This window comes from Zalophus californianus, chromosome 12 (assembly GCF_009762305.2).
Source record: "Zalophus californianus isolate mZalCal1 chromosome 12, mZalCal1.pri.v2, whole genome shotgun sequence".
Classification (NCBI taxonomy): Eukaryota; Metazoa; Chordata; class Mammalia; order Carnivora; family Otariidae; genus Zalophus; species Zalophus californianus.
The window spans coordinates 54,596,539-54,612,641 of record NC_045606.1 but is presented as its reverse complement, the minus strand read 5'-3'; the positions used below and the strand labels follow the sequence as shown (position 1 = coordinate 54,612,641).

Sequence of the window (16,103 nt, the reverse complement as noted above, 5' to 3'; positions counted from 1 at the left end):
TAACTCTGGGAAATCCTGCTGGGATCTCAGGAATAAAAACTATATTAAAATTTTAGTTTAAATGTACTGATTCTTGGTGTGACAATCAGCTCACTTACCTACAATTTCCACATTCATTTAGCATGAGTGCCCACAGATAAGGCTTGTTTTGACAACAACCTGACCAATCAGGTGGAGTTTCAGAGCTGTATTTTTAAGAAGTAACTCAATCCAAATCTGATAATGACTGAAACAATTCATATCCTTTTATTCTCATTTGAACTCCACCGGAGTCGGGGATGAAGTGTCTTCTATTCCGAGAATGAAGTCTTCAGGTAAAGTCTCAGGTGCTATCTGTGCTAACTGGTCATCATAAGAACGCAGGGTCCATAATTTCTCTAATTCATAGGTTTCTCTGGTTTCTGGAAGCATCAAGTGAATCACCATGCTGCCTATCAATCAAGGACAGATAAGAATTAAAAATAAAGAAGCAGTTCATTAGCTTTTATTTTTGTGCTTTTCAAGCCTCTGTGATAGAACAGTGGTTGTCAAAGTATGGACCCCAGATTAGGATTACCTGGGGATTTACTAGAAATGCAAATTATGGATACCGTGCCTACAAAAATACCATAGAAATGACGTTCTGCTTTTCTAAGTGCATCATACAGGAGGTACATGGAGCAAGATGTAACATTCCTGGTGATGTTAACTTCACGCTCCATGGGTATCACATTTCTGCATATCCTATGAGCAAAGCATGGATTGCCTTTTGTTCTAGACTATCTTTTCAAGGATGACCGTATAGTGAACAGTCTCAGAGGCCATCTCCCTCCAGAGCAAAGGACAGGTTTACTTATAGCAGTGGTTCTCAGGACATTTTTGATTTTCACAAATGGGGCTGGAGAAGAGAAGGGAGACTACTAAACATCCTACAATGCACAGGCTGTATTTCCCCACTCCCACCTGAATCACGTGGTCCTCAGCCTTAGCAGAAAAAGTGTCTTCCACCACAGCAAATGTGGGTCTCTTTCCTGCCCATTAGAAACAGGGTTCCTCTCTTAGAACTTTGTCTGCAGATGTCATCTGGCCCTGTGTTTCTCTATCTATTAGAAATGGGGGCTCAGGGAAGCGGGTGGGAAAAAAAATGCTGCTACTGTTACTGTGATGAGTAATAAAACTGGCCATCTCTAACCCAGGAATAGCTTGGAGTCTCTGACCAATACCCATGAAACTGGGCAGCTAACTTGTTATAAAATCTCAGACCCTTCACAGTTCTTAACAATTACTGTTTTTCCCTTTTTAGTAAGTATCTTGTGGGGGAGATACTCTGAAACTATGTATATACAAATACCCAAATTTATTAGGTCTTTTCAAAATTCCAGTCCTCTGCTCTTATCCTTCTCATTACCTGGAATGCCCTTTAACCTTCAACTCATCAGAGTCATTCTGGGCCAATGTTATGTACACCCCAAGCCTTCTACCACCACTGTGGGACCTCTCCCATCTCTACCATGTTATCCACTCTGCTCTCCACCATCTTTCTGACCTGCATGGCTAGTTATATACATATCACATTAGGTGAGGATTTCACATGCTAGTAAGACCTCTTGGGTTATAATTAAAACTTACTGTAAACAAATAATAAAAATTTCACATGAAAAAAAGCAATCTGAATCTCAAATCCTTTTGCAACTGAAAATAGTTCCAGATTAGGACAAAACAAATATCTGTAAAATATGTCAAAATAACTTACCAAAGTCCACGCAGAGCCAGTCATCAGTGTCCTTCCCTTCAATCTTAACATGAGGCTCACTTGTACATTTCAGGTATTTATACTGAAAAAAGCCAGATTATATATTAGGCGGGGGGATGGAGGAAGTCTCTGTTCTCACTGAGGATGGTCTGTGGGGGTATTTTTCTTGATCTTAAGAGGAATGAGCAGGCTAGTTCTCAAATTAACTACACCCCATAATAAATGTTGAGGACACTATTTCCCCCCCTAAATCCTACCTACCTCCTATCCTCTCTCTACTGAATCCTCCTGCCCAAACCCTTCTGAAAGGGCCATCCTACTCATATCCACCAAGGTGTCTCTGAGGAGAGAGGACCAAGCTCACTCTAACATCTGGTCCTCATCTACACCAACAACCTTCAGGACAATATTCATGGGATTTTATTATCCCATGTCTCTATTCCCAACGGGTCTTAGGAATGGTCCAAAACAACAGATATACTAATATCAGACAAATAGACTTTAAGTCAAAAACTATTACAAGAGACAAGGATACTAATACAGTGATAATAGGGTCAAATACCCCAGATGATATAATGATTACAAACATATGCACCAAAAATCAGGACTCCTAAACATATGGAAACAAACACTGACAGAACTGAAGGGAGAAACAGATGACAACACAACAATATAGAAGACTTAATACTTCATTTTCAATAATGGATAAAAAAACCAGACAAGATCAATAAGGAAATAGATGATTTGAACAACACTACAGGCTAAATGGAGCTACCAGACATTAATAGAACATTCCACCCAAAAGCAGAATACACATTTTCCTAAAGTGCACATGTAACATTCCCTAGGAAAGATCATATGTAGGCTGTAAAATAACTCAATAAATTTAAAAAGACTGAAATTGCAAAGTGTATTTTCTGATCACAATGAAATGAAACTAGAAATCAGAAGGAAAACCAAAAAGTCATAAAAACAATGAGTCGAAGATATCACAAGGGAAAGCAGAAAATATCTTCAGACAAATGATACCAAAACTTAATGGGATACAGAGCAAGTAGTGTTAAGAGGGAAATTTATAGTTATAAAAGCTTCCATTAAAAAAAAAAGTTCCCAAATCAACCACCTAAATTTACACCTTAGAGAACTAGGAAATGAAGAACAAATTAAAGCTCGCAGAAGGAAGGAAACAAAAGATTACAGAAAACCAAAACTGATAAAAACCCATGAAACCAAGATTTGGGCCTTGAAAAAGATAAACAAAACTGACAAATCTTTAGCTAGGCTGACTAAGAGAAAACGGAAGACCTGAATAAAATCAGAAATAAGCAAGGGGACATGACTTCTTAAAAGCATTATGAGTGCTATGAACAACCACACATCAGCTAACTGGGTAATTTAGACAAAATGGACAAATTCCTACAAACACACAACTTACCAAGATTGAATTGGGATGAAATTGAAAACCTCCAAACACTATTATATCTCAATTAAAAAAGAAAGAAAGAAGAAAAAAAAGAAAAAAACAATCTCCCAACAAAGAAAAGCCCTGACCAGATGGTTTCACTGTGAATTCCACCATTTAAACAAAAGCTAACACAAATTCTTCCCAAACTCTTCCAAAAAATTGAAACGGCAACACTTCATAACTCATTCTATGAAACCACCATTATCCTGAAACCAAGGCCAAAAGACACCACAAAAAAGAAAAAAGAAAACTACAGACCATTATCCTTGAGGAACACTGATGCAAAAATCCTCAATAAATTACTAGCAAGCCCAGTTCAACAGCATATTAAGAGGATTATATATCATGACTGGGATTTATTCCTGGAAAGGAAGGATGGTTCCACATGAAAATCAATCAATATAATAAACCACATCAACAAAATGAAAAAAGCCACAGGATCATCTCAGATTTATGCAGAAAAGTATTTTACAAAATTCAACACCCTTTCATGATAAAAATTACTCAACAAACTAAAAGATAAAAAGATAAAAGATAAAACTCAAGATAATAAAGGTCATACATGAAAAGCCTACAGCTATTATCCTACTCAATGGTGAAAGATTGAAAGTTTTTCCTCTAAGGTCAGGAACAAGCCAAGAATGCCCACTTTTGCCACTTCTATTCAACACGGTGCTGGAAGTTCTGGCCAGAGAAATTAGAGCAAGGGACGGGGGAAAAAAAAGGTAACCAAATTGGAAAGGAAATAAAATTATCATGGTTTACAGACAACATGACTTATATGTATAAAACCCCAAAGATTCCACAAAATCACATGTTAAAATAAATGAATTCAGCAAAGTTGATACAAAATTAACATGCCCAATCAGCTGTGTTTCTATACACTACCTAATCAACAACCTGAAAAGGAAATTAACAATTTCATTTACAATGGAATCATAAAGAATAAAATACTTACCAATAAATTTAACCATGGAGACAAAAAGACTTGTACACTGAAAACTACAAGATGTTGCTAAAGAAATTAAAGACGACATCAACAAACAGACACTCTGTATTCATGGACTGGAAAACCTAACGTTGGTAAAATGTCAGTACTACCCAAAGCTAATTCAATGCAATCCCTACCAAAATCCCAAAGACTTTTTTAGCAAAAGTAGAAAATTCCATCCTAATATTTATATGTAATCTAAAAGGACCCCAAAAAGCCAAAAACAACCTTGAAAAGTTAGAACACAGTTGGAGCTCTCAACTTACTGATTTCAAAACTAACTACAGAGCTTTCATAATCACAACAGTGAGCAAGCAGGACACCTGGGTGGCTCAGTCAGTTAAGCATCCAACTCTTGGTTTCAGCGCAGGTCATCTCATCTCAGAGTCGCGAGACTGTGCCACGTGACAGGCCACACACTCAGCGCAGAGTTGGCTTGAGATTCCCTCGCCCACCCACCCACCTGTGTACTCTCTCAAATAAAAATCTTTTAAAAAAGGGTGGGGCACCTGGGTGGCTCAGTTGGTTAAGCATCTGCTTTAGGCTCAAATAATGATCCAGGGGTCCTGGGATCAAGCCCCACCTCAGGCTCCCCGCTCAGTGAGGAGCCTGCTTCTCCCTCTGCCCCACCCACCCTCTGCTTGTGCTCTAATAAATAAAATCTTAAAAACAAAACCAGTGAGCAAGGGACACCAATGGAATAAAAGAAAGCCCATACAATCATGATTTTCAACAGGGGTGCCAAGTTCATTCAATGGGAAAAGGGCGGCCTTTTCAACAAAGGGAGCAGGGAAAACTACACATCTCCGTGCAACACAACAAAGCTGGACCCGTACTTTACACCATGTACAAGAACTAACTTAAAACCAATCAAAGACCTAAACATATCACCTAAAATTTTTAGCAGAAAACACAGTGGAAAGGCTTCCTGACACATGACACTTGCATTTGGCAATGACTGCTTGGATATGACACCAAAGGCACAGGAACAACAAGAGATAAACTGGACTTTATCATAATTAAAAGCTTTTGTGCATCCAAGGACACTACCAATAGACAACCTAAAGAATGAAAGAAAATATTTGTAAATCACATACTTGTTTTGGGATTAATATCCAGAATATATACGGAACTCCTACAACTTCACAACAACAACAAAAAAAACCCACCTGATTAAAACATAGACAAAAGACTTCATTAGGCTTTTTCCCAAAGACATACAAACGGCCAGTAACATGTAAGAGGATGCTCAACATCACTAATCAGGGAAGTGCAAATCAAAACCACAATGAGATGCCACTTCCACCCATTAGGATTACTGTGATCAAAAACCCAGAAAATAAGAAGTGTTGGCAAAGATACAGAGAAACTGGAACCCTTGTGAACTGCTGGTGGGAATGTAAAGTGGTGTGGCCACTAAGGAAAAGAGCATGGTGGTTCCTCAAAAAATTAAAAGCAGAATTATCACGATCCAGCAATTCCAATCCTAAAATTAAAAGCAGGGACATGAATAGACATTTCTACACTCACGTTTATAGCAGCAATATTCACAATCTCCAAAAGGTGGAAGCAACCCAAATGAAAATCAATGGATGAATTGATACAACGTGATCTATACATACAATAAAATGCTCAGCCTTCAAAAGATGAAATTCCAACACAAGCCACAACATGGATGAACTCTGAAAACATTATGCTAAGTGAAATAAGCCAGTCATAAATGATAAATAGGGTATGATTCTACTCACATGAGGTACTTAGAGTAGTTGAATTCAGAGAGACAGAAAGCAGAATGGTGGTTGCCAGGATGGAGAAGGAGAATGGAAAATTACTGTTCAATGTGTACAGAATTTCAGTTTTGCAAGACGAAAAACATTCTGGAGATGGATGGTGGTAAATGACTGCACAATGATGTGAATGTAACTAATGCCACTTAACTGCACACTTTTAAAAATGGTTAAATGGTTAAAATGGAAAACCTCCCATTCCTTTTATATCTCCAAGTGCAATGGTCACGTCTAAGTCTTCATCTTACTCTGTCCCACTAGAACATCTAACAGAGATCCTGCAACCCCGTCTTATAACTTATAACTGTATGCCCTCTTGGTTCTCTTTCTGTCTCTCCAACTACTTTTTGGAATCTTCCTTTGCTTTGCCATATTGCACCAGGGTTCTGTTTTCAGTCCCCTTCTTATTTTACCACCCTTCTCTAGGCAAACCTAACTTTGTTTTGGTCTTAACTGTCTGACCAATTTTCTACTAGCTAAGAGAGGTCATGCTCCCCTTTAGAGTGTTATCAGAATCAGCTAAAGGCCTCCAAGTATATTCCTCACTCTGATTCCTATTCAGTCTAATTAGAAAATGAACTGCCTTCCCTTTCCTCAACTGGACCTATGAATTCGGAGGGTGAGGACTAGATCTTTTCCATCCTTCCAATACCCAGCACAGTGCTTGGAAACACTGGACACATTCAAACATTTGAATTAAACTACAGGCCAACACGGTCCAATAGAACTTTCTGCAATTATGGAAACGTTTTATAGTTGTGCTGTACAATATGGTAGCCATTAGCCACATGTGGCCACTCAGTACCTGAAATATGGCTAGTACAACTGTAGAACTGAATTTTTATTTTATAATTAGTCACATGTGGCTAGTAGCTACCACAATGAACAGTGCTGCTCTAGAAATTCCTTTGGGTTATACTGTCTTCTAGCCTGCCTCAAATTATTTATTTTTATATTTTTATTTATATTTTTTATTCATTCATTTATTCATTCATTCACTCAATGACCACAAGAGACAAGAATTAGAAATATCCTGACTCATTTGTCCCCATAACTTTCACTATCAACGAACATCAAACACATGCAAATACTGAGAATCTGGGCTTCTTACATCATGCACTTTTTAAGTGCTGCTCCTCAGCATGATGCACTGACACTCGTCTATTAATGATTCCAAAGAGAAGAGAAAGCATCCTACCATTTTCACAATGTAGTAGGCCATCGCATGCAAGTGTCGGGTGGAAGTTCCGCTACCAATCACAAAGTAATCTGTATATTTCAGTTCTGGAGGAACCTTGATCACACAAATGTCTTTTGCATTTTCTTGCCTCAGAAGTGAAACCAGCATATCGATGTCAAACTTGGGACCAGTATGATCTGAAATGCACAAAGATTCACTTGTGTCAGGTGGCCAAGCAGAAGATTCTGTATGCATCCAGATGCAGCAGCTAACAATGAAACTGCTCCTCCAGGGCGCCTGGGTGGCTCAGTTGGTTAAGCGACTGCCTTTGGCTCAGGTCATGATCCTGGAGTCCCGGGATCGAGTCCCACATCGGGCTCCCTGCTCAGCAGGGAGTCTGCTTCTCCCTCTGACCCTCCCCCCTCTCATGTGCTCTCTCTCTCTCATTCTCGCTCTCTCAAATAAATAAAATCTTTAAAAAAAAAAAGAAAGAAACTGCTCCTCCATGAAGGTGTTTAGAATCTAAATGTTTTGAAAGACAGCAGTGTCCAGACCTCCTGGAAGCTAAACCTGGGCAGTGGTTTCATACAGCATCACTCAACTTTTATGGGAAGAGTGAATGTTCAGGTTACACAGAGCCACCATACATCCTTTGCTATTACCACATGCAAGTAAAACCATACATCCACAACAAATGGCTTTCTGTTTACTAATACCTGAGGAAATGAGTGACACATCTCGAACATACACAGAACTACAACTGTAGTTGTAGTTGACCTGAAAAGGCTCTTAGGTAGTGTCTGGTCCACAATCTTAACACTTGAGAGATGAAGAAGATTAGGCCTAGCAGAATAAATGAGCAGGCCCCAAGCCAACCTTGGGGAGAGCTAAAACTTTAACAGTGAGAGTTAAACTTTAACAGTGATTTTCATTTTGAATCCTCAAGGTTTTCTTATAAAGCCATTTGGGTTATGTAGCAACTGTTATCTGTGAAAACTTAACTTTCTTTTTTTCTGTAGAGATTTGCATATTCTGTTCTTTACCTTGGAGTATTAGAACCTGTAAATTGTAGCTCTCCTACGTTCTAAAACTGATTCCCAAGAACCCGTTGGCTAAGTCCATTAAGACCTCTCCCTCTCACACCCCAACCTTTCACAGATGACATCTGTTTACAATCTCTCAAATTTCTAAAAACTTGCAATAATTAGAGGACCTTCAATTGACCCCGTCTCCCACTAGCGCTTATTATGCACCTCTTGGACTCCAGCCCTAGCTCTTCCTCAAAATCCTCACACCCTCACACTTTTGCCAAGTCCACTTCTCGGGACGCTAGGAAGAGTATGAAGGGAGCTGAGGACAGTGAGGCTGTGATGCCAAGGGTCCGGTGCGGCCATTCGGACGTCTGGGGTTTTGGAGACGTCAGTTTAAGTTGGGGCCAACATCTTTGAAGTCCCTTCCAGCTCCTGAGCTGTAGGAGCTTTGCTGACTCCAAGAGAAAATGCATTAATAGGGGAACTCAGAGGCTCCTCGACTGAGACCCGGCTCCCGGCTGCCCGGAGGGGCGGCCGCCGCCGCCGCCGCCGCCCTCCTCCAGGCCCGTACCTGCTGTGCCTGAATCCGGGCGCCCCTGGCCGGCTGCCCTCTCCTCCAGGCCCGGTCCGCCATGCAGACCGCGCGCGCGGTCCGGTGTCAGGCAGGCCAGACCCAGCGCCGGTCCCGCCTTAAGCCGCCCCGCAGCCAGCAGCCCAAGCCGCGGCCCGGGGCCCACCGAGGGCCCCGCTCCCGGGAATAGGGCCCCACGCCACAGCAGCGACACGAGCCGCCACGCCACACAGCCTCCGGAGCCCATCGGCTTCGGCGAGCGACGACTCACGGGGCGGGCCTTAATGGAACCCGAGCAGGTCGGCTTTCCATTGGCCAGGCCAACGCGTCAAGGCCTAGAAAATTGTCGTGAGGGGCGTGGGCGGGGCCAGAGCCCGGAGGTGGGCGGAGTCTGAAGGCCTGAGGGCCGGGCGGTGACCCGGAAGGGCTGATTTGGGTTTAGGTTCTGTAGGAGGCGGTGGGCTAGTATTTGACTGCCCACCCCTTGCTTTGCCCTACGTCGTGGTGCAGTGCGCTAAGGTGTTCACTCTCTTCTCTAAATGTCTTCCTCCACTGGAATGTAAACTGCACGAAAGCAGTTTGGTTTGTTTTGAACTGGTCTCCACAGAACCTAAAAGAGCTGGTCCTGAATGTATGGAAGTTGCTGCTGTTGATTACGATGAGGGATAGCAGCAAAAAATGTTCACCTTTAGCCCAAAAGGCTGACTTACAGCCTGCACAGTTCTGATAAGGATCAAATAGTACTGGCTGCTACATTCTTAAAGGGTCTCATCACTGCCTATACTTCTCACCAAGAGTTAATATCTAGCTGAATGATAAGCACCGAAGAAATCTTGTGAAATTAGTTTTATGAGTAGAAGAAGTTCGAAGAAGATACGTAGGATCGAATACTCCCCGCACGTCCCCTCCCTCCCTTCCCCCTTGAGCATTACGCGTTTAAGGACCAGCTTCATACAGCAAAAGGGCCGCTCTTTCTACCCCTGACTCCTGTACCCGTGCTACTTAAATAAGCTTAGTAAGCTGCACTGTAAAATGCCCCAAGAGTTCTTTCTTGGCCATTATGCTTATAAATCCTGCAATAATTGCTGGAATTAGGACATAAAATTTCCTACTCATTGCCTATTACCAAGAAAATTATCAAGATTCCCTTGCAAATTTGAAATCCCATGAAGAAAATCTGTTATTCTGAGGTGGGGTGGGGCGGGAGGTAGAGGTGTAAAGGACCATTTGGGAAACTTTCTTCGTGTACACTCTCTGTATGGTGTTGTTTAGGCCAAGAGCCTGCATTGTGGGGCCCACCTCTGTGAGAACAAAGAATGCTGAGGTCCAGTTACGCTATTAAACCATAGGATTTGAGAGCTGAAAGAGACCCAGGGAAGAAAAGTGACTTGCCTCTGGCCAAGCCAAAACTAGAAGCAATTTCTGAAATCCAAGCTTGGTAATTTCTGAAAGCAAGAAACCAGGAGAAGGGGGCAAATATCCCAAATGTCTGGAACAGTACCAAGCACACAGTAGGTACTCCAAATTCTTGATACATTATTTAATTTCTCTTACAGAAAAAAACTCCAAGCACTAATTTTGGGGAAATTATAAACTACAGAAACTAATATAAGTACCTGTGTGTACCACCCCAAATACGAGTTAGTTTTGAAAATAAGAAGAATACAGTATTACAGGGGCGCCTGAGTGGCTCAGTCGTTAAGCGTCTGCCTTCGGCTCAGTCATGATGGGATCGAGCCCCGCATCGGGCTCCCTGCTCCACGGGAAGCCTGCTTCTCCCTCTCCCACTCCCCCTGCTTGTGTTCCCTCTCTCGCTGTGTCTCTCTCTGTCAAATAAATAAATCAAATCTTAAAAAAAAAAAAAGAATACAGTATTACAGATAAAAGTTAAGTCTCATCCTCTTCACTTCCATTTCCCAGAACATACGCTTGGATTTGGTGTGTTTCTCCTAGCTTTTGCCATCAGCTCCATGTTACTACCCTTTTCTCTGAACATCCCAAACCTGATTTACCATCTGTATTTGCCATCTCATTTAATGGATCATCATCCTCATATCCTAAACTCTGGGTTGCATTCACTCCAGGACCTCCTGGCAATAACTAATCCATTGTCAGATCCTGCTTATGCTACCTCCAAAGGATTTTTTAAAAATTCAGCTTCTTGGGGCACCTGGGTGGCTCAGTTGTCAAGCGTCTGACTTGGGCTCAGGTCATGGTCCCAGGATCCTGGGATCAAGCCCCACATCAGGCTCCCTGCTCAGCGGGAAGCCTGCTTCTCCCTCTCCCACTTCCCCCCACTTGTGTTCCCTCTCTCCCTGTCTCTGTCAAAAAATAAATAAAATCTTAAAAAAAAAATTCAACTTCTTGTCTTCATTCCCACCTCCTCAGTCTGAGTCCCCATCAGCTCTGTCACCAATCCATCTCTACTTTTTCCTCCCTTCATGCTGCTATGCATTCTACTAAAATTATTTTAGCACCGTCTGCTTTTTGCTGTTTTCCAAACACACCATAACCTTTCAATGCCGAGCTTTGCATATGCTATTCCATTTTCTTAGAGTGCTCTTCCTCCACCTTTTCACAAGATGAACTCAGACTCACTCCATAGGACCTACCTTAAACATTAAGGCGTCTCCCCCCTACTCTCTCATATGGTCCTTCATGGGAGAAGCCACTGGCAGTGCTCTGGTTTGCCCTGAAGCCATAGGTTCGGTGGTTCATCTTGTTCAGGTTGGACTCCCTCTGCAACAGCATGAATAGCATGCCAGACAGACCAACACAAAACATCTGAGAAAGCATGCAACACAGACCCTGTGCCCCGTGGGGAGCTCAGGTGAAGAAAGACAGTGCCTTACCCTTGCATTATAAAATAATGAGCCCTTGTTGCTCCTCTCTATTTTTTTTCAAAGAAAAAAAATACAGAAATCAATTAAAACATTTAAATATGAAAAACCAAAGGAAATTGGGTGGGAAGAGGAAAGAGAGGAAAGGAACTGGAGTTTCTTGGGAAGGAAGTGTCCCCCATGTCACCATGCCCATTAATGAATGGGCTTGAGGCCTGGGATACGAGGCTCACACGGTGAATTTGCAGTGACACAGCTCCTTGTAGATCTGTCAACGAAGTTTGGGCATGTCCTGCTGGGTGCAGCTGAATGGCTGAGACAGGGCCAGGTACTTGCAGTCCCCAGTGTTAACAAAGCAGGCCACGAGAACCACCTACCTAGCATCCCCCAAGTCAGGACCTGTGCTACACACTTCACAGGAGCCAGATCCGTCTCCTCTCTTCTCTTTAAAAGGATTTCCCCCTCTTCTGATTAGGAGGTTTGCAAACAGGACAAAAGAATTTTTAAACAGAAATATACTTAGAGTATAACTAATGGGCTTTGTAAGGGAGGCAATTTTAATCTTAGCCCTTCTCTCTGTGTGGTTTCCTGAGGGCAGAAACTGTACAAAGAGTGGAAATCTGGGAAAAGGATGAAACTTAAATGAGGGAGGAACATTAGCTGAGGCTGGAAAGGAGTGGTCCCAACCTTTTTAATTTTAACGAGCTTTTGTTTTAAAAATTGTGGCTCTTTCCACACACGCATGACAAAAAGCTGCTGTGTGCTAAGCAATGCTTTTAAATAAAATTATATCGAATTACGTTTAGCATCTACATCCATTTGCTGTGGGAGATGGTTGTTTATTCTGTCCAAAGACAATGTGTGATCCACATATGGATTTGAGGCTCCTTTGCAACCAAAAGGAAGTTCATGGGTTTACAGATAAGGACACACAAACGTGTAAGAAACTGATGCACAGACTCAGCAAAGGTTGGACTTGATAAACTCCTGAGTCCCCAAACTATATGAATTCAGTCATTAATTTATTAAACAATTATATGCCAGACGTGATGTTAAGTGCCCCACGGTCAAGTGTGGGTACATCAGGGAAGCTTGCTCAGCCTTTCTCTAGTTTAACCCCTGGGCTCTGCTCTGTCCCAACTTGCTCTGTTCTTCCTTCCTTTGTGTTCTCTTCGAAGCAGGTCCCTGAGGCTCCTCTGGTGTCCTCTCCACCAGTCGCACCCTAACCCTCTCCCCAGTCGCTGGGGCTAGCTGCACACACCTCTGTGACTGCAACTTCCCACCTTCCTAGCTTCCCCTGAAGCCCCAGGGAACAAGTTTGGGAGCCTTTTGACTGCTGCAAACAGAGCAAACAGGATGTTATTAGGGTCCAGAATCTTAGGAAGTCCTCTTAGTCACAGACCCTGGTTAATACATAATTCCCAAATCCCTCAGCGAGTTGCTTCAACACTCTGTTCTCAGCCCCCTGAAGGCAGAGATTATCAAACCATCATCCTCTTCTGATTCCGCCTTTCAAAAGCAGCACAGACTGAAAGCAAAATCCAAGCCTAACAGCAGATGGTCCCATTCTCAAGTGGGGGACATTTTGCTTTTCTGTGGACCCCACTAATGGGTAACATCCCCCCCAAGTCTTTACTTCAGGTAGGAAGGAAAATCGTAAAAACAAACAAACGGAAACAAAAACCTTTTGTTAATTAACATGAAAGACACAGTGCTGACAAACCTTGTCTCTGAAATCATAGATTATGAGAAACTGCCGCTGGGAATTACTTCGATGAGAATGGAACATCTTACCCTTGCCTGAAGCCTCAGAAACACGTGGGTCATTTCACACTGAGAAGCAGTTTTGATAACGCTCCCCCCGCCAACACACACTCTTCAGAGAAAGGGGTTTCAGACCCAACTCTCCACATGTATCTCAACTTTGTCTTTCTAAGGAGCAAGGTCCCTGAGTCTGCATTTCAGCTCGGCTGGGAGTCAGATTCTGGCGTCCCTAACGGCACGGACAACGATGTTACCCACAGGACACGTTTCTCCCCAGAACCCGCACCCCTGCTGAGTCAATGAGCTTTCTCCTGTGGTATTAGGCGGAGCTCTGTGGCCCTCCTGACCCAAAAGGCAAATCAGAGCTCCACTCCCCACCAACAACACCTTGGGCTGTTCTCTTGCCGTCAAAACCCGATTTCTGACTGGCCTCTGATTTCTTCTATTCTGACCTGTTGACAATTGAATAAAGATTCTGTTTGCTTTTCCTTTTTATAATCCCAGTTTTATGAATTTCCTCTATTTCCGAATTATGATGGCACGAGTAATTCTGAAGAGCAAATGAGCGTCAGCCCTGATGGCTGAGCTCCAGCAGGCTGCTTCAGAGCAAACCAACCGCCTCCTCAGCTGCAGCTCCCATCCCCTGATCAGGTCCCGGCTGTGGCTCATTTCCAGCCCTGTGTCAGGTCACCACCACAGGAGGGTGCCCAGAGGCGGCAAGTGGCCAAATTTGAACCTGGGATCTCCTCTTTACAACTTCACAGTTTGGGGCAAGTGACCACAGACATTCAGGCCCACGGTGGTGACACATCCATTCTCCTCTCTCCCCGGGGGCTTCACAAATCCACGCCGAATAGAAATTCTGAGAAATATTATATATACAACTATTAGGAGCACTGCAGGCTGGTCCATTCAAGCTTCTTGAAATACAGAGAGGCTTTCTTAGCTCCCTGGGGAAAGGTCCGAGGCCCAGTCTAGCCCTGAGATGAGTGGCTTCTGGGGACACTGCATTTCCTCCAGGCTCTTTCGGCCATTTCCTGCTGCTAATGCAAGAAGCCGCTGTCTGGAGCAAGGTGATAACATCAAAGGCACGGTTACTTTCGGCACCAATAACACTGGTAGCATTCAGTGGTTTTATTACAAAGGCAGACCTCATTTTATTGTGCTTCCCTTTACACTTCACAGATCCTGCATTTTTTACAGATTGAAGGTCTGGGGCAACCCTGAGTTGAGCAAGTCTATCAGCACCATTTTCCCAACAGCATTTGCTCGCTTCACATCTCTGGGTCACATTTTGGTATTCTCAAAATATTTCAGACTTTTTCATTATTATTATATTTGTTATGGTGATCTGTGATCAGCAGTCTTCGATGTTACTACTGTACTGTTTTTAGGTGCCACAAAACGCACCCATACACGTTCGCAAACTTAATAAATGTTGTGCCTTCTGACTGTTCCACAGGCAGGTGGTGCCCCGCCTCCACCCCGCCCCCACGTCTTTCTCCTTTTCCCTGGGCCTCCCTATTCCCTGACATACGACAACATTGAAGTTAGGCCAATTAGTGACCCTACAATGGACTCTAAGTGTTCAAGCGAAAGGAAGAGTTACACATCTCTCATTTTAAATCAAAAGCTAGAATTGATTATGCTTAGTGAGGAAGGCATGTCAAAAGCTGAGGTTGGCGGGGAAGCTAGGTCTCCTGTGCCAGTTAGCCAAGTTGTGAATGCAACGGAAAAGTTCCTAGAAGAAATTAAAGAAGCTATTCCAGTGAACACAGGAATGATAAGAAAGCAAAATAGCGTCATTGCTGACGTGGAGAAAGTTGTAGTTAGATAGTTAGAAAGATCACATTAGCCACAATATTCCCTTAAACCAAAGCCTAATCCAGAGCAAGGTCCTAACACTCCTCAATTCTGTGAAGGCTGGGGGAGGTGAGGAAGCTGCCGAAGACGAGTCTGAAGCTAGCAGAGGTTGGTTCGTGAGGTGTAAGGAAAGAGGCCATCTCCAGAACATGACAGTGCAAGGGGGAGCAGCAGGTGCTGATTAGAAGCTGCAGCAAGTTCTCCAGAAGCTGTAGCTCAGATAATCCAGGAAGGTGGGCTGCCCTAAACAACTGATCTTTAATCTAAACAAAACAGCCTTTTATTGGAAGAACATGCCACCTAGGACTGCCATAGCCAGAGAGAAGTCAGTACCTGGCTTCAAAGCTTCAAAGGACAGGCTGACTCTGGTTAGGGGCTAATGCAGTGGGTGACTTTTAAGTTGAAGCCAGTGCTCATCTGCCATTCTGAAGATCCTCGGGCCCTTAAGAATTATGCTAAATCTACTCTGCCTGTGCTCTCTAAATGGAACAACAAAGCCTGGATGACAGCACACCTGTTCACAACATGGTCTACTGAATATTTTAAGCCCACTGTTGAAACCTAGTGCTCAGGAAAAAGGATTCCTTTTTTAAAAAGTTTTTATTTAAATTCCAGTTAGTTAACACAGGGTAATATTAGGTTCAGGGGTACAATATAGTGATTCAACACATCCATACACCACCCTTGCTCATCATAGCAACTGAATCCCCATCCCCTATTTCTCTCCCCCGAAACCGCCCTCCTGGCAACCATCAGTTTGTTCTCTATAATTAAGAGTCTGATGCTCGGTTTGCCCCCTCTCTCTTTTTTCTCCTCTCTCTGCACATTTGTTTTGTTTCTTAAATTCTACCTATGAGTGAAATCATATGGTATTTGTCT

The 16,103-nt window shown here is 42.9% G+C and overlaps 1 protein-coding gene across 1 annotated transcript; it reads right to left on the bottom strand.

The window, feature by feature from the left end:
* Positions 1-223: 223 nt before the first annotated feature.
* MALSU1 (mitochondrial assembly of ribosomal large subunit 1) lies at positions 224-9,042 on the bottom strand. The gene is made up of 4 exons (XM_027573664.2): positions 8,758-9,042; positions 7,174-7,352; positions 1,733-1,814; positions 224-431 (listed from the first exon to the last, which is right to left on the bottom strand). The coding sequence occupies exons 1-4, from the start codon at positions 9,002-9,004 to the stop codon at positions 253-255; spliced, it is 687 nt and encodes a 228-aa protein (XP_027429465.1). The 5' UTR covers positions 9,005-9,042; the 3' UTR covers positions 224-252.
* Between the last annotated feature and the right edge of the window lie 7,061 nt (positions 9,043-16,103).